This window comes from Urocitellus parryii, chromosome 2, assembly GCF_045843805.1.
Source record: "Urocitellus parryii isolate mUroPar1 chromosome 2, mUroPar1.hap1, whole genome shotgun sequence".
Classification (NCBI taxonomy): domain Eukaryota; kingdom Metazoa; phylum Chordata; class Mammalia; order Rodentia; family Sciuridae; genus Urocitellus; species Urocitellus parryii.
This window is the reverse complement of record NC_135532.1, coordinates 79,148,575-79,171,116: the sequence shown is the minus strand read 5'-3', so window position 1 is coordinate 79,171,116 and position 22,542 is coordinate 79,148,575. Positions and strand designations below refer to the sequence as shown.

The 22,542-nt window shown below is 33.4% G+C and overlaps 1 protein-coding gene across 2 annotated transcripts in view; it reads right to left on the bottom strand.

The window, feature by feature from the left end:
- Rnf17 (ring finger protein 17) overlaps positions 1 to 22,542 on the bottom strand; it is a 114,624-nt gene that overhangs the window by 21,271 nt on the left and 70,811 nt on the right. The window contains exons 19-25 of one of the 2 annotated variants that reach the window (XM_077792974.1): positions 21,495 to 21,615; positions 13,819 to 14,046; positions 12,707 to 12,857; positions 12,440 to 12,558; positions 6,306 to 6,408; positions 5,066 to 5,181; positions 2,701 to 2,990 (exon numbers count right to left, since the gene is read on the bottom strand). In XM_077792974.1, coding sequence (XP_077649100.1) covers positions 2,701 to 2,990; positions 5,066 to 5,181; positions 6,306 to 6,408; positions 12,440 to 12,558; positions 12,707 to 12,857; positions 13,819 to 14,046; positions 21,495 to 21,615 — 1,128 coding nt within the window. The remainder of the gene's footprint in view (positions 1 to 2,700; positions 2,991 to 5,065; positions 5,182 to 6,305; positions 6,409 to 12,439; positions 12,559 to 12,706; positions 12,858 to 13,818; positions 14,047 to 21,494; positions 21,616 to 22,542) is intronic. The other variant, XM_077792981.1, reaches the window with a different exon arrangement.

The window sequence follows — 22,542 nt, the reverse complement described above, 5'->3', positions numbered from 1 at the left end:
TTAAAATGTACTAAGACCATATAAATAATTATTCTGATTTTTTTATAATATTTTGAGAGTACAAACATCATAAAGAGCTCTAAACCCATGTCAGGTAGGCTAATATAAAAGAACTATCAACTGAAGATGACATTTTGACAGCACAGCTAATAAAACATAACACAAGTTACTTAGATACAATATAATAGTGAAAATTCTAATTTTATTTTTCCTACAGATTGGCCCACTATTTCCACAGTGACTATATATATCCTTATAAGTGGTACCATAGAAGGCAAGGGCTGGAATCAGGTTCTATCCCAGTTCTATATTTTTAATTGTGTGATCTTGAGTAGTTCCTTTACCTCTCCATACACCTCAGTTTATTCTCTGTAAACTAACTATGATAGCACCTACCTACATTATCAGCACTGCAGCAGGACCAGATGTAAAGCATCTAGTAATAGTCAACCAATTTTAGCAATGACTAACATGTCAAGCAAAGCTTCTGGAGTAAGTACTATTTTTACTACAGGTCTCAAACACTGTTCATTTATTTTAGAACAGCCAGTTGCACAGATTTATTCTATTTTCCAGTTAAAAATAGTATTTATAAAGATCAACAAATGAGAGGAAAATGTCAATAAATTCATAGCTACCACACCCTATTGGCAGGTGGGCCCACGAGTTGAATTAATGGTGTCTAAGCCTGTTGAGTGCTAGAGTCTTAAGAGTTACAGAATATTCCAGATGAGCCCACGTTGTAATTAAGAAGCATTTGCTTTTAAACTAAGAAGATTTCAGAAAGGACCTCAATTTTCAGTTATTTCTTATGGTTTCTTTTCTTATTTCAAATAAATACAAACTTTAGTATTCTTTTTTCATAGAATCTCCAAACTTATATAAATGTCAGGTCTTTTTAAACTTGGAATCATCCTCACTTGGTTAAGTCCCAATATGGGAAAATAAAGGAGATGTAGTAGGCTACATCACTTTATGCTGATTTTTATCTACCAGAAACCTTTAGAAGCTATCTGGCCTTGCTCTTCTTCCATGCTGGGACAGTACTTTGGATGTTCAGAAAATCACTCAAGTTTCTAAGTCTTAAATTCTGCCAATTACTAGTACCACTGCTGACCTGTGGTTTATCATTGTGGTTCATGTGTGAGAAATCCAAGAATGCTCAGAGGTGAACTAATTAGATTATGAGAGATGTAACCTAATCAGCAGATCAATCCACTGATATGGATTAACTGTGCGGTAATTGTAGGTACGTAGGGTTGGATGGAGAAGTAGGTCACTGTGGGCATTCCTTGAGGTTTATATTTTGTCCCTGGTGAATGAAGCTTTCTCGGTGCTCCTGATTGCCAGGTCCTGAGCTACTTTCTTCTGTACCCTTCCACTTATGATGCTCTGCCTCACACCTTAAAGGCCCATACTATGGAGGGTGGCTGATTATGAACTGACCTTCTGAAACTATGAGCCAAAATAAACTTTGTTTACACTGTTCATCTCAGGTCTTTTGGTCACAGAAATGCAAAGTTGACTAAAACATTTACAGATGCACAAAAATTTTGGCACCATGGAAGGAGGGAAAATTCAGTGACAGTCCTGATATACCATGATTCTAAAAACCCACTGGTCTTCTGTCAAATATTTAATCACATCCTAACTCCTTTATTGTTATTAAATTTCATTATTCCTATTCTCATAACCAGGCTGGACTTCTTTGTGTATAAATGCCTATATTTGTGAGGTATTAATTTTTTCTTTTGGTACCAGGGAGGGGTGCTTAATCACTGAGCCATATCCCCAGCCCGTTTTTATATTTTACTTGGAGACAGGGTCTTGCTGAGTTGTTTTGGGCTTCACGAAGTTGCTGAGGCTGGCTATGAACTTGTGATCCTCTTGCCTCAGCCTCTCAAGCTTTTGGGGTGACAGGCATGCTCCACCATGCCCAGCTGAGGCTCACCTCAGTAACTTAGTGAGACCCTGTCTTAAAAAAAAAAAATAAAAAGGGATAGGGATGTAAAAAGGGCAGTGGTAAAATGCTCCTGGGATTCAATCCCCAGTACAAAAAAAATGGGGGTATCTACTTATAGTCATTGTTAATATGTTCAGCACACTGTCCCTAACACTAAGCTTGGGAGAAATCCTTTGGGATCCCATCTTTATATGAGAGCTTCCTGTTAGATTTCCCACTTTCAGTGAAGGGGCTTTGTTCTTTACTTCCTTTTTCTTGAACTCTGTGTAGTTATCAGATGAGAAGTTCAAGGTTTTACATCTTGAACACCTTCGTTGGCACATCGTTATCTTCTCAAATTCTGATTTTAGAGCTTGATGTATTTTTTATTTTCGTATCAACACAGTAAATGTCAATTTAAAAAGAATTATACATGCATTTTAATGTATTTGGAAGCGTTGTGCAATCTGCCTTAATGGAAATTCTAAATTACTTTTTTATACTGAGAATAGCCCTAATTATAACACATGACATTGCTACTTTAAAATAATAATTAAAAAACTCAAATAAGTTTTTATGTGCTAGGCATAAAAAGCACTTTGCCATATTTTCTATGAAATAATTTAATCCTCCTAACAGCCCTATAAAAAGAGGTTAATTACTTGACCATGTATTCTGGTTGTCACTATCTCACTGGAGAACTTGAGCTGCTAGGACCACTGTTACTGATGAATCCTTTATAACATAAAAGAGCTTACCTGATAATTTAGGTATTATGAATATAGTTCCATCATCACCAATGCAGCTGACTACTGCCTCAAATACTTTCATATTAGGAATAACTGGTGGTTTATAGCACCCAATGGCTCTTGGCTCTGAAATCTGCTCCTTAAATTCAGATACCTTGTGTTCACTGATTGAATCAGTAGCTTTTTTCTCAGAGTCAAAGTTAATTTTAATACACTTAGTGGTAACTATTAAATCTTCTTGTCCCAGGGGGATCTGCAGAGACTTCTCAGATGAATGGCTGTTATTTGATTTATTAATTCTGTAACATCCAAAAAAGAACATATCTAAACAGGAGCAAGTATAAAAATCTGGGGAAAACAATATAAAAATAATCTTTCAAATATATTTAACATTTAAAGAAAATATTTGCTCTTGTCTAGGGTATACTAGTCTAATTTGTTACATGGAAATGAGCATTATTTAAGTTACAGTGAAAATTATTTTAAGTTATAAATGAGGAAAAAAGCAGTATAATTTCACTTTAATGTTTTAAAGTACTATCTGATATTTACACACTATTCTTTCATAAAATCTCCTAAGAAGTATATCCTCAGTATTGTACAATGGAGCTAAATGGTGGATTGGGAGTTCAAAGCCAACCTCAGCAAAGAAACAAGGTGCTAAATAAGCATCTCAGTGAGACCCTGTCTCGAAATAAAATACAAAATAGGGTTGGGGATGTGGCTCAGTGGTTGAGTGCCCCTAAATTCAATCCCCAGTACCCAATCAATCAATCAATCAATCCATAATACCTCCAAGTTGATTCTAGTTTAGTCCATAGTAGAACACACATAAAAGAATATAAATACAGATCTCTTAAAACAATGACTCAGATACTAGGTATTGGTAACAATATGCTATTTTCAATTTTGTTTACTTCATGACATCTCTTCCATTTAAAGGAAAAGCATGCTATCATACAAAAAACTAAAATCACGGAAGCAGTATTAACATTGGTTGTGTTTTAGTAGAATTGCAGTCAAAATTTTGTTCCTTCCAGTTTCCTGTACTTTTCCTTTAACAGTATTCATAAAGTTATTACTTAATGCCTTCAACTAACTTCTCCCTCTCATTGTCTTAAGATAGCTAGTAGTTTCATTGCTGCTACAGCAGTAAAAAATAATCAAACAACAACAATTAAAAAAAAACCTCAAAATTGGTGACAGACAATGCTGATAGTATTAACTTGTCTAGAAGTTTTCATTTCAATTCATTTCTTTTGCCAAGGAGTTACTTAAAGTATATGAACGAACCCCCAAGAGAAGCACATTAAAGATATAGAGCCTGAGCCTGATGCAGTGGCACGTGCCTATAATCCCAGAGGCTCGGGCGATTGAGATAGGAGGATTGTGAGTTCAAAGCCAGCCTCAGTAAAAGTGAGGCACTGAGCAACTCAGTGAGACCCTGTTTCCAAATAAAATACAAAATAGGGATGAGGATGTGGCTCAGTGGTTGAGTGTCCGTGAGTTCAATCCCTGGTACACCTTCCGCTCCCCCTCCAAAAAAATATGTGGAGTCTGTGCGCCAGGGTTCAGGCAACTTAGGTTGAATCTACTGCACCTGGCCAGCTACTGCAGGCCCCATTTTATTTTTGATTTTTTGTTTTCTCTTTCTATTTCATCAGGTAACCACATACATTTTGTGCCATGTATGGCACAAAAGTGGCTGCTTGAAACATATCTGCAATTTCGACCTACTTCCACAACTGGAAGGAAGATAAAGGAATAAGCTAGGGTTGCAGTAATATCCCAGTCCTTCTCCCTGCGACCCAAAGTTGCTTAAACCTCAAACTTAGACCCAAAAGGATCTTTAAAATGTCAATGTTGTTCAATTACTTTTTTGCTATTTGTTTCTATTTTACATAAATATATACTGTATATACCTACTACCACTTCTAACACAAAGCTAAAAGATTTCTGTCTAACCAACGCATGCCAAGGGGCTCAGTCAGATCTGGTACTTACTATATTTTTGTTCCCTTTTCCTTTGGTTTAGAATGTAAATATCAAAGAAAAAGAGAAAGTACAAAAGCCAGAACATATGCAAGCTGTTTGACCTGAATAGAGAAATAAATAATTCTGAAGAAATTGTTGTCTCCTCAGAGATTAATTTTTAAATTATCTTTAAGAGCAAATATGATACAATTTAGATTTCTATTTTTCTGAACTAGGGATTGAACCCAGGCCCTTGCACATGCTAGGCTAGTGCTCTACTACTGAGTTACATCCACAGCCCTGCAATTCATATTTGAAAGCACACCTATATAAAAACTTACACAGGTAAGTAAGAAGTATCTATCACAAACTGATATCAAAAATTTGAAAAAGTCTGTACCTTCTTTCTCTCAAAGCCAAACCTTTTTTAATCAGATATTTAGAAACATCGACACGCTCTCCTTTTTCATCTCTGCAGAAAATTTTCACAGGTAATGGCCATGTTGTGTTGCTTTCCTGTAGTGATTTAAGAGTACAGTAAATAAAAGACACAAAAGAAAAATATTTTGATAAATAGTGTACTTTTCTCAGGCATTTCTTCTATATTTCTCTAAGCAAGTCAAAGAAGTTTCCCAACTGAGTAAAGATATATTGATATCTAAATATATCGAGGAAAAATAGCATGGGAAAGATCAATGGGGACAGATATTTGTTTTATGAAATATATGAGGAATATAAATTTTACTGCCAAGGTAAAATTACTAAAGAAACGAAAAAAAAAAGAGAAACAAAATGAAAAAAAAATTTTCCAACCCAAACGAGGGGGAAAGACACCACCACTTAATATGTTTTTATATTCCCCTAAACTCTTTGTCAATTATAGAATTAAAATATTATTTTCCAAGGTGTGCCTTTTTTCCTACAGAAAGCAAAATATCTACAAGCCATAAATTCTGTTTCATAAGGAAAAAGTTATAAAAATGAGGGAATTAGGAGCTCTGTAATTCCAGCAGTTTGGTAGGCTGAGGCAGTAGGATCACAGGTTCAAAGCCAGCCTCAGCAAAAGCAAGGTGCTAAGCAGCTCGGACTCTGTCTCTAAATAAAATACAAAATAGGGCTGGGGATAGGGCTCAGTGATCTGTCAATCCCTGGTACTCCACAAAAAATTATACACAGAAAAAGTTAACATGGAAAAAATGATAAAATTCTGATAATTAATGCAGCAAAACAGTTAAATTAGAAAAAAGTAGGGAATACAAAGAATATTTTTAAGTATTCTGAAAAAATAAGTGCTTATTCTCAATTCCATACGCAAAAATATATATTTTATGACTTACAGTGAATTTTGACTTATCTAGAAGCCCGATTTTCCACTTTAATAAAATATTAGAAGACTTCAGAAATATGCTCTAGCATAAACATGTTATATTTTATCATGCAAATTATCAACTTAATATTACTTTAGAAATATCTTGATTTATTTATATAATCATTTGTGTATATCTACTATCAAATAGGCATTGTACCTTGAAATAAGACAACAGAGTTCACTACAAAATCCAAAAAAGCATTTTCTCAAGAAAATTGATGAAAACATTAATGAAATGATTAATCAATATATATCCATTGTAACTGTTAACCTTACTACCCACCTGTAAAGTTATGGTTGCTATCGCTCCAGTGAGGTACAATGAAAGACAGTCACAAGCTGTTGCTGTCCACTTGTCACTCCCACCAGTTGGTCTAAAACAAAAATTAATGACAACTTGTTTTATAACAAATAGTATACAATATTGATATATTCAAGAAATATTATACATAAGCACATAGTTTGAACCAACTGAATATGTAGTGAGAAATAAATTTGAACATGGATTCATGTTATCTTCACAATTCTTTTTTTTTTAAATGGGTCATTTTAATTTATTGTAGGATGATGCCTACTAGGTTATTGCACTTAAAACATTTATTGAAATGAATCTCTAATCATAACCTTGCAACATGATATTTCATAAATTTGTGCTATTTCATGTTACAGCAAATTAAATTTTAAGCTAGTACAATACTTTTTAAAGTATATTTAGCTCATATATAATCTTCTGCCTGTCCTTAGCTACTTTCTTTGCACTCTCTCTTGATTTCAGGGAACCTAGATATATTTGTATGATTCACTGAAGCTCCAATAATTTGTTCTTTGAGTGAATACATCCATCACAGGAGATGCCCTTTCAAGATTGTATTGACTTGCAACTATCCATACTAAGCTTTGTTCTTCACAATTCTTTTCCCTATTTTCATAGCCTTTTGTTCATCCCTCTACTTAGAATCCATGCTACATGCTAACTTATTTATGTATACCTGGTTCTACAGTTTAACTGAAGATATCTAAAAGTTGATAATATTTTAAATATTCTTCATCATTAAATATTCAGGTGTGTGAACTAGATGAGACATCAGGGATGGTGTACTCTTCCATCATCATATTCCCTAACATCTAGCACAGTTTCTGGCACACAGAAAGTGCTCTGGAAATATTTAATAAAACAAAAACAAAAACATTCCTTTGCAATGATGATTATGCTGTCCACTTTGGGAAGTATTCTGTAATTCAGTTTGAATCACTACCCATAAATATGAGCCTCAACAGTTTATAAAATTTTACTTTTAATCACAGTTTTTAATTGTTGACATTGATTCAACAAAATTACTCAAATTGATATAGTCATGCAATTTTGAATGACTAGAAATATCATAATTTTGGACAAAAACTAAATGGCAAAATAATGTATACTAAAATATGCTCAATAAAGTTTTAGCAAATAAATGAAAAGCAGGGTATATAACATCATCATTAATTTAGTTTGCAGAATTAAAACTACCCCCAAGAATAAGGAAGAGATTATATGTAAATCAGGCAGGATCCTAAACATAGTTTCTAAATCCAGAATTTCAATGAACTGAACTTAGTTGATGAATTGAGTAAATAACATGGTCAGTTTTATCATGGTAAATGGTTTATAAAAGTGAACTCACCCGTCAACTGGACATGGGGCTTTATCAAATTGGAGTTGGTAAGTATGCCAACACTTAATTTATTAAGACCAACCAGTGTTATGAGCTAAGAAGCTTAAACTATTAGTAACTCCCAGAATTAGTTATGTTTTAATATTTACAATTGCACTGTCAGGAACAGTGGTGCATGCCTCTAAGCCTGCTGAATTGGTAGGCTTAGGCAGGAGGATCACGTTTGTGGCCAGCCTCAGCAATTTAGCAAGATCCTGTCTCAAAAAATATTAAGGGCTGGGGATGTCGATCAATGATAAAAGCACCCCTGGGTTCAATCAATCCCAAGTACTGCCCCTTGCTATTCATGGGGGGTTGATTCCAGGACTCCTGCAGAAACCAAAACCCTAGAGACCACAGCTCCACTTCTTTACGCCATCTTTTAACCTCTGGTTCTAGAAACCCTAATTAAAAATCAATTCTGTGTTTTGTAGTAAATCTGACAGTAATTCTATCTCAAGTGGCAGTGGCAAGATGAATAGTATGCACAAGCCCATTATGTCAAATGGTATATTATCTAACATACCCCCATATTTACTTTAAACATCTCAAGATGACTTAAAATAGCATGTATAATGTAAATGTTATGCAGCTGTTAGACTGTATTGTTTAGGGAATGAAAAGAAAAAAATCTGTACATGTTCTGTATAGATACTATTTTTTTATAACATTTCAATCTGAAGTTGTAGAACCTGCAGATATGCAGGGCCAACTCTATTATGATATATATATATATATATATATATATATATATATATATATAAAATCAGTGTATTATTAAGATTTTCCTATTATTTTTTAATGTTAATTTTTTAGTTATAGGCAGACACAATACATTTATGTGGTGCTGAGGATCAAACCCAGTGCCTCACGAATGCTAGGCTCTACCTCTGAGCCACAACCCCAGCCCCTATTATTATTATTATTATTTTTAATGTATTTTTTAGTTGTAGATGGACACAATACCTTTATTTATTTATTAATTTTTATGTGCTGAGGATCGAGCCCAGTGCCTCACATGTGCGAGGCAAGCACCCTACCACTGAGCCATAACCCCAGCCCACAACACCTTTATTTTTATGTGGTGCTAGGGATTGAAACCAGTGTCTCACAAGTACTCTACCACCGAGCCACAACCCAGCTCTATTATTTATTATTGATACACATAAATATTAGCTTTTGAACATCTGAAGGTATTTACTATAATACTTAAAAAAATTAGGGATGTGGAATTTCATTTGGGGAAGACAAAAATTTTCAGGAGATGGATGGTGATAAAAGTTATATAGCAATGTGAATTTTAAGATCAGAAAACTGTACACTTAAAAATGGTAAAAAGGGCAAATTTTATGTGATGCCATTTTATTACAGTTAAAAAAAACTACAGAAAAAATATTTCTTGGAATAGCAGCAAAACATAGTGGGGCCAGAGTTTTAGTTCTAAATTCAGATCCTGTTTATAATTCTAGCTCAACAATTGAATTGATGTTTTAATTGGATAATAAAATATTTAACCTCTTGAAGATTCAATTTCCTTATCTTTAACACCTTATCTATAGTTTAAGGTATGTTGTGAACATTAAGATTAGGGTTAACAATCATTAGAATTCTCAATGATAACATTATTCTATCCAAGTCCATAAGATATTATTAAAAGGTATGTCAGGAACTGTCTATAAGATTAGGTACAATCAGGAAATTGCTAGAATTCTGTTCAATAATATTCTAATTGAACCTAATATAAGGGAGAAGTGAAAACTAGTAATAGGATTTATATACTATGTAGTCTCGAGTTTTCCAATCCAGGATATTGAAAAAACTTGTAGATATATAATTGTATAGCCACTACCAGTAAATACATAAAATAGAAGTGCTCATAAGATTGAAGAAATACTCTGTTCAAACAGGTGGACTATAGAAACTACTACTAATAAACTCTTCAAGAACATTAAACATGATGGTCCATGAGTAATCAGAACAGAAAGGGTCACTAGGGTACCCTATTCTAATCTCAATTTTAAATATCAGGTTTTAAAACATATTAAACCAATTTAGACTTATAGATTAACTTTGGACAAGTAATTTAATTTCTTGGTGTCAGTTGCTTCAATTATAATATAGGAATAATAATAGTTCCCATGTCAGTTTTGTGAGAACTAAATGAAACAGTATGTATAAAGCACATTATAAATGTAGACAATGCTGATGTATAGTAACTATACTTCACATATATCTATAATATATCTATATATGTATGTATGTATGTATGTATGTATCTATCTAATATCCGAGGTTTTTGCATGAGATCCTTGTGGGTAAGATCATAGGCAAGGGAAACCAATATAATTTATTCATTAAAAAAAATCAGATGGGTACAGTGGACATGCCTATGATCCCAGTGACTTGGGAGGCTGAGGCAGGAGGACTGCAAGTTCAAGGCCAGCCTCAGCAACTTAGTGAGACTCTAAGCAACATAGTGAAACCTTGTTTCAAAATAAAAAATAAAAAAAAATAAATATCACAGAGTTCATTGAAGTTTTTATAGTAATGCTAAAAGGATCTTTATTTTTTTTAGTTTTGTGAACAAATTTTTATTATTCCTATTTATATCAATGTCTGTAAAACCTATACACATATATGTGCTTATATGTATATATACATCTTTTAGCCAAATAGTAAGCAAGTGGCTTCAAATTAGGGAGTAAATTCAATACAGTACAAAATTATAAGCTGTCTTAAGTGATTTGGTTAATTTTGAGTAGCACAAAAAAAATCACAGGAATTGATGTTAGTAGGTTTCATTAATGATGGAGCTGCTACTCATATGTAAAATGATATCCAGTATTCTAAAGTGAATAGGAGCTAAGATTTATTTAATACAGGTTGTAGACTATTTTGAACTTCCAGAGGGAAGGCCAATTGTTTTTGGCAGCACTATTTCTTCAGTGATTAGTTACTGTGATTTTTTCCAAAAGTCAGAAATTCAAGTTTTAATGTGACATCTATGGTTTAAAAAAAGTAAATATTTCAAAATTTAAAAACTATGCTATCAGCCAAATATATGGTTGGATTTAGCCTACACACAGTGGACTATAACCTATGACACAGAAGTATGCTTTCAAATTTACAAATACAAATTTTTACATTATTAGAGTACTACCTAGGTGTTGAATAATATCAGTATTTGAATTTCAAAACCAATTAGATGAAACATGACAAGAAGAACTATAAATTCTATATTTAGATAAAAAAATTAATTACCTGTGTACATAAAATAGGTTCAAATGAAAAATAGCAAACGCCACTGAGTGGAAGCCCTTCTAAGTAAAAATGCTTAGGAAGGACACTGGGCTTACATTGTTCCTCCAGTTCAGGGCTGGAGCTTTGGCTGCAAATGCTAATCTGTTTCACCTGGCAATACCTTCTTCTCTGGGGGTATATGAGGCAAGATAATTCTAGTACAGTCAACAAGTGGACTGATATGCTTGGGCTCTTTTAAAGAATTTAGGGCTGGGGATGTGGCTCAAGCGGTAGCATGCTTGCCTGGCATGCGTGCGGCCCAGGTTCGATCCTCAGCACCACATACAAACAAAGATGTTGTGTCCACCGAAAACTGAAAAATAAATATTAAAATTCTCTCCCTCTCTCTAAAAAAAAAAAAAGAATTATCCTTTAGTAAACTGAAAATTCAATGGTATTAAGAGCTGAGATCACTATATTTTTAACTTTTATAATGTGCAGAAGCTTAATGGGAGTTCAATGTGAGATGTTGTCCCTTTGCTCCGTGATTCAATCTGGAACTTTTCTTTCCTTTGCTGCTGTCTTGCTCAAATTAAACTCTATGCCCAGCAGCTTCTCCTCAGTGTATGGTATGGAAAGAAATGTCAGTTTACTCTGAAGAGTTATACAGTTAAAAAAGGGAACTATGACACATCATAGACTTCTTGATTTTAGTTATAAATTCCACTCTGTATTACTTCCCTTCTCAGATTAGCTTGCATGCTCCCATTAAATACTCTTGCAGATTTCTATTCTCAGAACCTTCAGAATCCCAGTCTGCCTTTCCTCTATCTCCTCCCAAACAAACTGATTACTGAGGGTCTTGGTGCATAGAATTTCCCACCTGCTGATATTTGGGAGGTCATAGGAGTCATTTGTCACCAACTTTTTTTTTTTTTTTCAGATAATCAGTATGCACAGTATTTAGTTTTACTATCCAAGCTGCACTACTTGTACTGTAGGATTCTAGATTTAAAAATTATACTATGACATTTTTCCAGAATCTTCTATAATCTACTTTTTTGGTAATATATTTTTAGCTTTCCTTGCAATTCTAAATTTACAAAGTATATTTATTTCTATTTGCTTTTGTTGTTCCTCAAAGCAGTTTGATTTCTACCTAGATACCATTCATACTCACCTATAATATATTTCCTTAATGTCACTAAATTTATGTGCTCCAAATAGTTATCTTTCCTCCTGTTGACACCTGAGTTAGCTAGATTTTATAAAAATTTCAGGACATGTTAACTAATTTAATACTGATAAGAACCCATTCAAAAAAGAGAAATATTTATTTATTTATTTTTGTGGTGCTGGGGATTGGTCCCAGGGCCTTATGCATGCAAGACAAGCACCCTACCAACTGAGGGGAAATATTTAAAATGGTAACATTCAATGGATAAAATGAATTTATTCAGCTAAAAACTACCTTATATCGACAAGAGAGCATTCCAAAGATAATCTTCCCATTGTCTTTAGATTTTCTTGAAGTTCTCTTAAACAGTTAATATTCACTACTAGTTCAACACCCACGTCATACAGCAATACCTATGAAAACAGCAATTTTAATATGGAAAGACAACATTTCAAAAACATTTTTGCAAATATTGAAAGCATAACAAAAACTGGATTAAATAACTGCAGTAAAAGTCCAAAAACGCATTCATTTTCACAATTTATTTATAATTGCATTTACCTCTACTAGTGTGTCTGTGATCATCCTGATGATCTGGCCTCTTCGCCACTGATTTTTATCTGGGACCTTAACAGCACAGTGCATATCATTTTCCCATTTAATAGGTTCCCATTCTTTGTTTTCATAAGCAGTTATCATCTTTTCTTCTAAACTATATAAGAATTAAAAATGTTTGACTTTCAAAAGTTAAAAACATTTTTTTTTTCTCTGACAACATGTTTTCTACTGTCCCCCTTGGTCATTCCACTTCAGCCAAACTGTTCTTCCCTAAATATACCAAGCATATTTCCACCTCAGGCCACGTAACTAGCGCTTCCCTTTGCCTGAGATAAACTTTCCTTAGATTCTTAGGGGGTTATTCCCTCCTACCTCTTTCAAGGCCCATTACAAAAGTGAATTTCATGCATCTTTGAGGTTTTCCTTTAAAAAATTACCTTGCTCCCCAAATGCTTTATTTTCTCTATCACCTGTAACATACTTGCAATACTAAGTTTTATTTGTTCATCATCTCTCCCTCTGTTATAATTTAAGCTCCATGACAGCAAAGACCTATATTCTTTACCACTGTTATCCCCAACATCTATATGCACACTGCCATGAGTAGGTGCTCAATAATTTGTGGGTTAAATAAATCCTAATATAGTAAAAATAATTAACAAATATACTATTAAAATTTTTAGTTTAGTTTAGTTCAAATAATTTTGCTATTTTAATGAAACCATGTCATTTGCAGAAAAATGGACAGAACTAGAGACCATTATGTTAAGTGAAATAAGTCAAACTCAGAAGATCAATGGTCAATTATTTCCTCTTATATGTGGAAGCTAGAGAAGAAAAAGAAAAAGGAGGTGGTGGGGATGATCTCATTAAAATCAAAGGGAGCTCAATAGAGGAAAGGGACCAAGGGGTGTAGATTGGCAAGTACTGGAAAATGATACCAAACAAATTATACTGTTATACTGTGTGCATGTACAAACATGTAACAACAAATTCCATCATTAATACAACTGTAGTGCACCAATAAAAATGTGGAAAAAATTAAAATTAAGTAGATAAAACTTCTGTTATCTTTGAAACAGTATAGGAAGAATGTTTTCCATATAATAGTATACCTATTAAGTAAGTTTTCTGTTAACAACCACTGAACATAAATCTTCTCAGGAGATATTACATTACAGATATGCACAGGCAATTCCTTATTATAAAGTGACTGGAAATTCTCATTAGGTAGAGATTTTACAGACATAGGACTTAAGTTGTTTACTTCATTTGAAATAATTTCTTCTGGAGAAGGATCCCATACTTCTATATGCTTTTTAGAATTATCTTTGAGGGTATATCTGAAAAATAACAAATGTCAGCAAAAAGAATATAGCAAAATATGAATGTTTGCATTTGCTTAGGCTTAGAGATGAATAAGTTTTAGCAACTTCCAGTTTTGATATTAATAATAACTAAATTTAGTAATTTAAAAAATGTTCTGAACCAACACTAATGTAAGTACAATAAGAAAACAAAAACTAAAAATTAAATTTTCTATTTTTAAACACACAGTTATAAATAACAACTTTGCTTATAAGTTCAATGCTTGGCACTGATATTCTGCACTCCAAAGGAACAGAAGAATTCATACTTTGACAACTTGAATATTTATCTTTGACTAAAATATATCAATCCATTTACCACGAAGAATACAAGTTGGAAAATAATTACTATTATCAAAGTACTAAGAAGCAAAATCAGTGAATGAAGAGATTTTGAAGTAATGTTTAAAAGATTAGACTAACTGTAGATGACTAGATGTTGTTTTTACCTGAATAAACATTGAATTTTTTTCACCATAAGCTTACACTCACCAAGGTTACTAACAATGTTTGTTGTTAAATCCAATGGATAGTTTTTAGTTCTTTCTTGAACTCTCAGCACTAGCTACTCTTTCCCTTCTTTAAATATTATTTTCTTTTGGTTCCTTGTTGTACTTCAGCTTCAAGCTCTTTTGGACCTCTCTTTCTTTCCCATAAAGTGATTATTTACATGCTGCACTCCTCCACTTAAATTACATAACCAGGTTTGTCTTCTGAACTCCAGATTGACAGATTTATTTCCTCCATTCAGCTAATATTTATTGAATATGTACTGTGAGCCAGCAAGCATAGTGCTAGGTATGGCAGTGAAGAAAATAGATAGGGTTCTTATCCTCAGAAGATTATAGTTGTCATGCCTTATCCTAGGTGGAAATGTTTCAAGCCCCCAATGGATGGTATCAAGCCAAATATATACTGAATTATAATTTATGAATTTAAATAACAAAATAGAATTTTAACAATATAATATAATACATTTATTTAAAACATATTATTTCTCAAAGTTTCTGTTTAATACTTTCAGACTGCAGTTAACCACAGGTTAACAAACCATGGAAAGCAAAACCATGGATGGGGGGACTACTGTATGGTGTTACTAAAAAATTAAGTGAATAAGAAATTTTATATAATACAAACAAGAGTTACAAAGGAAAAGAACAAGAACACGGGCCAACAAAATCTAATGTAGTGTAAGAGTTGGGGCCGATTATCTGATATATCAGTTGAGACTTAAAATAAGTAGGAGTTAGCTAGGTATTCCAGGAACTGAAAGAAAACATGTAGTTTTGATATAGTAAGTAAAAAAAATGGTGTGGGATTTGTAGTAGGCAGGGGTCAGACTATTTAGGGAACATTACTTTTATTTTATAAAGGATAGTGGGCATGATATGGTTAAGTGTAGGGAGGCTAAGGCAGGAGTATTGCCAAATTCAAGGCCAACTTCAGCAATTTACAAGACTCTCAATTAAAAAACAAAAAGGACCAGGGATGTAGCTCCATGGCTGAGCACCCCTAAATTCAATTGAAAGGAAGAAATAGTAGTAGGTTGTGGAAATTCTTTTTCTTTTCTTCTCAGTCCTCAGGCTATCAGGAAAGTCACTCATCAAGGGAAACTCTTGTTTTGATTTGAGCATGGGCAATAGACACAGTAAAAACAGTAGGTCAGATAACAGAAATCTGGGTTTGTGAGGGCACCGGGATTCTTTGGGGTTGCTGGAGCACCAGAGGTAGATTTACTCAAATGGAATTTAAGCTTCTGGACCATGAGTGCCCTGGGACGGGCCAAAGCAATGTTTTTTTTTTGAAAAATTTCCCAAAGAATAAAAATTTAATTATTTTTCCAATTTTTAAAACTGTTCTAAATGCGTAAAACCTAAAATTTACTATCATAACCATTTTAAATGTACATTTCAGGTCATTAAGTAGGTGTATTGTTTTGCATCCATCACCACCATCTCTCTTTTTACCTTGCAAAGCTGAAACTCCTCTATTTATACTCACTAAACACTAACTCACTTCCCATTTCTTCCTACCTCCACAGTCACTGGCAACCACCATTATTTCTGTCTTAGACTTAAACTACTATAATCATTCCTTATAAATGGCAACATGTAGTATTTGTCTTTTATGTGATGGCTTATTTTAATATAACGAAGGTTCATCCATTATGGTACCGTATATCAGAATTTTTTTTCTTTTTTGTGGTAATAGGATTGAACCTTGGGAGCTTTACCACTGAGCTATATCCCCAATCTGTTTTAATTTTTATTTTGAGACATGGTCTTGCTACATTGCTGAGGCTGGCCTCAAACTTGTGATCCTCCTGCCTCAGCCTCCTGAGTTGTTGGGATTCACCTGGTTCTTTTTTTTATTTATTTAGTTGTAAATACATATAGTATCTTATTTATTTATTTTTATGTGGTGCTGAGGATCAAACCCAATGCCTCACACATGTCAGGCAAATGCTCTACCACTGAGCTACAGCCCCAGCTCCTGGCTCTTTTTAATTGCTGAATAATATTCTATTTTATTACAAAGTACATTTTGCTTATCTATTCATTTACAAGGACATCTGGGTCACTTCCATGTTTTATCTAATGAAAATAGTGTGATTATAAAAATGAATGTACAAATATCTCTTTGAAACTCTGATTTCAATTCTTTTGAGTATATACCCAGAAGTAGATATGCTGGATCAAATGGAAATTCTATTTTTAATTTTTTGAGGAACTGCCATACTGTTTTCCATAGTGGCTATACCTTTTTACATCATCACCAACAGATACAATTTCTCTACATCCTTAACATTTTTTTCCTAGTAGCCATTCTAATGGATATGAAGTAGTATTTTACAATAGTTTTAATACGCATTTCTCTAATAGTTAGTGATGTTGAATATTTTTTCATGTGCTTATTGGCCTATTGTATATCTTCTTTAGATAATGTCTATTCAACTCCTTTGCCCCTTTTTGTATTGAATGTTCTGTTATTTGAGATTCAGTAGTCTTCTACATATTCTAGATATTAATACTTTAACAATATATGCTTTGAAAATGTTTTCTCTTATTCTGTGGGTTGCCTTTATATTCTGTAGAGAATACCTTCAGATGTACACAAGTTTTACATTTTCATGAAGTTTAGTTTGTGTTTTTTAAACTGCCTATGCACTTGATTTTCTTTTTTTTAAATTTATGTACTAGGGACTGAACTCAGGGACACTTTCCCACTGAGTTATGTCCCTGATCCTATTAATTTGTGTACTTCTTTGTATTTAAAATTTTTGTTATATATGACAGCAGAATGCATTACAAATTACTACTTTTTATTTTTTTAAATAGGGCTTTGAAAGTTGCTTAGGGCCTTGCTAAATTGCTAAGGCTGGTCTTGAACATGGTGAGTTCCCTGCCTCAGTCTCCCAGGTTGCTGGGATTACAGGTATGTGCCACTCTGCCTGGTTGGGCACTTGATATCAACAAAATCACTGCCAAATCCAGTGTATGAAGCTTTTAGTCCAACATTATCTTTTATTGTTTTAGGTCTTACATTGAGGCCACAGATCCATTTTTAGTTAGTTTTTGTATGTGGTGTTAGGTGAGGGTTCAACTTCATTCTTTCGAATATGAATGTGCATGTTTCCCCCAGCACCTTTTGTTAAAAATTGTTCTTCCCTTACTAAATGATCCTGACACTTTGGTTAAAGATCAACTTACCTATATGACAGTGTTTGTTTCTGGATTCTAGATTCTACTCTGTTGTCTGTATGTCTATCATTCTGTTGGTTTGACATTGTTTTGATTATAGTAGTTTATAGTAAGTTTTGAAATCACAATGTGTAAAATACTCCATGTTATCCTATTTCGGGATTGTTGTGGCTACTCAGGACCCCTGGAAATTTCATATGAATTTTAGAATGGGTTTTTCTATTTCTGTAAAAAATGTCATTGGGATTCTGATGGGGAACAACACTAATCTTCTGATTACTTAGGTGGGAATGACATCTTAACAATATCAAGTCTTCTAATCTATAAATATAGAATGTCTTTCCATTCATTTGTCTACTTTAATGTCTTTCAAAAATGTTTTCTAGTTTTCACTGTATAAATCTTTCACTTTCTTAATTCTTAAAGTACTTCATTCTTATAGGTGCTATTGTATAAATATAAATGTTTTCTTAATTTTCCTTTTAGATTGCTTACTGTCAGGATGTAAAAATTAAACTAATTTTGTGACTTTGTATCCTCCTATTTTGATCAATTCACTTATTAATTCTAATAGTTTGTAAGGTCTCTTAGGTTTTCTAATATAAGCTCATACCATCTGCATCTCTTCCTTTCCACATTGGATGCCACATTTTTTCTTGGCTAACTTTTTGATTATTCATAATCTACGTTCATAAGGGATACTGGCCTGTAATTTTCTTTTCTTGTTCTCTTCTTTTCCAGCTCTGGTGTCAGGATAATGCTGGCTTCACGATTTTGGAAGTGTTCCCTTTAATTTTTTTTTAGGAGAATTTGAGAAGGACTGGCATTAATTCTTCTTTAAATATTCGGTAGAATTCAGTAATGAAGCCAAAATATTCTGGGCTTTCATTTGATGGGAGACTTTTTTTAAAAAGCTAATCCGATCTCTTCATTATTGAACTCTTTGGACTCTTTCCTCATGATTCAAACTTGGAAGGTTATATGTTTTAGGAATTTATCTACTTCTAGATTATCCAATTTGTTGGCATAGTAAGTATAACATATAAGTTGCTTTATGATCCTTTGTATTTCTGTGATACAGTTATAATGTTCTTTCCTTTATTGAGTTTTCTTTTTGGTGAGTCTGTTTAGTCTGGATAAAAATTTGTTCATTTTGCTTGTATTTTAAAAAAAAATCACTTCTTAGTTTCACTGCTGTTTTAGTCAGCTTTCTATCACTATATGGGAATGTCTGAGAACAAATTAACTTACAAAGAGTAAAGATTTATTTTGGCTCACTCTCTTGAATGTTTCAGTAGTACCTGACTGGTCACAGTGCTTTGGGCCTGTGGCAAAGCAGTACATGATGGCAGGAGTATATGATAGAGTAAAACCATTCATTTCATAGTCAAGAAGCAAAAAAGAGATAGGAAGGGGTTAGAGTCTCATAATCCTCTTCAAGGGCATACCCCAATGACCTTTTAACTTCCCACAAGGCACCACCTTCTAAATTTCCACAGCATCTCTCAACAGTGCCACCTTGGGGACCGAAACCTTTAACAAATTGGACTTTTAGAGACATTAAACATCCTAATAATAGCAACTGCTTTTTTTCTACTGTTTTTCTAGTCTCTTTTCATTTATTTCTGCTCTAATTGTTATTATTTCTGCTGATTTGGGGCTTAGTTTGTTCTTTTTCAGGTTCACTGAGGTGAACAGTTAAGTTGTTCTGAGATTTTCCGAAACTTCCCTCTTAGAACTGTTTTTGCTTTGTTTTATAAGTTTTAGTATGTTGTGTTTCCATTTTCATTTGTCTCAGGATATTTTTTTAATTTCCTTTTTGATTTCTACTTTGACCCACTAGTGTGCAGGAGTGTGTTTGTACTCACAGAAAGCATTTAAGAACAATTCCCCTACCATTTTTCATTAGGAAGTTATTACCAATCTTTAATAACTTCATAACTTAAATAATATAAAGAATTAAAAACAAGTCCCTTGATAATAGGACTTCCATAAAAATCTAATTCAATCAATAGCTTTTATGTGTTTCAAACTATATGACTAACAGCATGTAACAATTATTCTGATTTTTTATATATATTTTCTGAGCATAAACATCATAAACCATCATTTGGCTGGTGTTACAAAGTTAAAACTACACTTATCTTACAACCAGCAGTCCAAAAGAAAATAATACATATGTTGACACAAAGACCTGTGCCCAAATGTTTATAGTAGCTTCATTTGTGGAACTGCCCCAAACTAGAAATAATCTAAAAGCTCATTAGTTGGTAAATGAATAAATCTGGTGCATCTGTATAATGGAATACTAGTTAGCAATAAAAAGAAACAAACTACTGGTATATGCAATATATATATGCATATGCAACAGCATGGAAGAATCTCAAAAATGTTATGCTAAATGAAAGAAGCCAGACACAAAAGGCAATATACTATATTATTCTGTTTAATGAAGTTGCGGAAAGTCAGAATTATAGAGACAGAAATTAGGTGGTTGCTAAAGGTTACTATAGAGGAAGGGGACTGACTACAGGGGGCATAAGGGAACATGTGACATTCTGTGTCTTTAATTCTTTCTTTTTTGGTCCTGGGGATTAAACCCAGGGTGCTTCAACTACATCCCTAGCACTTTCTATATTTTGGGGATAGGATCTCACTAAGTTGCTTAGGGCCTTATTATGTTGCCAAGGTTAGTCTCAAATTGACAATCCTCCTACTTCAGACTCCCAAGTCACTGGGATTACAGGCATGCACCACTGCACCCAGTGACATTCTGTATCTTGACTGGGATAACATTTATATGACTCTATATGTTGGTCAAAATTATTTAACTGCGTACCTAACAGTGACATTTTACTACATACCTTTACTACTATGCCTTAATAATTCTGACTTCAAAAAGAAAAAAAACTTAGTTCAATACAGTTTAAACGTTTACTCTCCTTTCTTTTCCTCCTTCACTTGCAATTAGATTGCTAAAAGGACAGGCCTTTCTTCTTCTGCTTCTAGTTCCTCCAGCGTTAAGGTAGGTAGGGAGAGCAAGACCACAGATCATAATACTAACAGGAGTCATAGCAGGTCTCTGTTAGGTGTCCTTGTTATGCCAATAGAAATTATGTGTGGGTGATATCAAAATATTGGGTTTCTTAAGGGCTACATATGGAAATTCTTTAGAAGACTCTGCAGAGTCCATTCCTTTTGCAAAAGTTTCTGTTGTGGAAGAATTCTTGGTCTTGACTGCCAAACCTTTATATTCAACCTTACCAGTACTCTGTTCTTCTGCTTCTTGAGTCACCTATACCACTGGTTAGTCTTTGATGGTTATGAACAAAATGGTTTAAGCTTAGTTACTTTAAACCTAAACCTAGGAAAATTCACGTTTCTCCAAATGGGAATACCACAATGCTTTTTCTCTATTTTGCCGTATCTTTTCCCAATTCCCTTTCTAAAATAGGTAAAGGGGGCTGCCTAAGCAGACATTCCATTTAGAAATAAAATGCCAGTCTCTTTTTCTAAGAAACAACTTTGATCTTGAGAAGCTTTTCTTTGGGGTTTAAAGTTCCTTAGGAATGAGGGTAAAAAGTCATTCTACTTCCTTAGACTAACAACTCACTTATTTTCCCACTATTTTTTTCTGATGTAGGAACAGGAAATTCCAGTTTCCCTTCTTGTGTTTGAAATTTTACATATAAACTAACAGTAAAAGTTTACCTGTGTACTTACCCTACTTCATAAGATGCTAAGCCTTCTTTCACAAGCTGGTCATTAATACTAGTAGGAGTCATTCCAGGAGCAGCAAAAGAATCAAAAAGCTCAACTAAGAGCACATTATCTTCTAAAATTTCTGTAAAAACACAAAAACTAGTTTGGGGAAAGAAAGAAATATATTGCAAAATAGACTAAATGAGAATTTTTTTAACTGGAAACAATTTCTTTCTTTTTTTGGCATACATGAGATTTCTTGCTGAATATGTCACAGCCTCTGTCTAGAAATTATAGTAGTATTTTGCAGTCATAATGAATTGTCAATGTTACCTGGAGCATATATAAATTAGTAAAAATTCTATTTTAGGTTATTGTATGCCACTGATTCTATAACAAAACCAAATAAGCTTAACCCTTTTGGATTCCGAATAACACAAATTAATATTTACTCAACAGAAATATTCAGTATATTTATACTGTTTTGTGTAATTCAATCAAGTTCCAAAAGCACACAAGTGAATGAAATTTAACTCAGGCCAGTGAGTCATTATTTGTGAAGGTTTACAGCTTTTTTTTCTTTCTTTGTTTTGAGTCTTATTGTGTTGACCAGGTGATCTTCCTGCCTCAGCTTCTTGATAAATACCTGGAATTATAGGCCTGCACTACCACACCTAAGGTTTATAGCTTTTATAAGTATGGTACAAAGTTTAAAATGACAAAAACTCAATCTAGAACTCTCAATTAACTGGAATATTTTTCTTATCTCTTCATGTATTAGGACAAACCATTTAATTTTTCTTTTAGAAAACTAAAATTTATTACTTGATCGATCTGATTCTTAAACTACAGTAGGAACTGAGGGTATAATTTATATCTTATATGCCTATTTTCTTTATTTATGGTCACAGAAAAGGGAACTTGATAAAGAGGAATTTATTTAGGAAACACACATTTCTAAAATATGCACCGAGATCAATGTATGTCTACAGTTTTTATACAATAGTAGCTAGTAGAGGCTGGTCAGAATGATGATTCCAAAAAAAGACAATCATTGCTGGGCATGGGG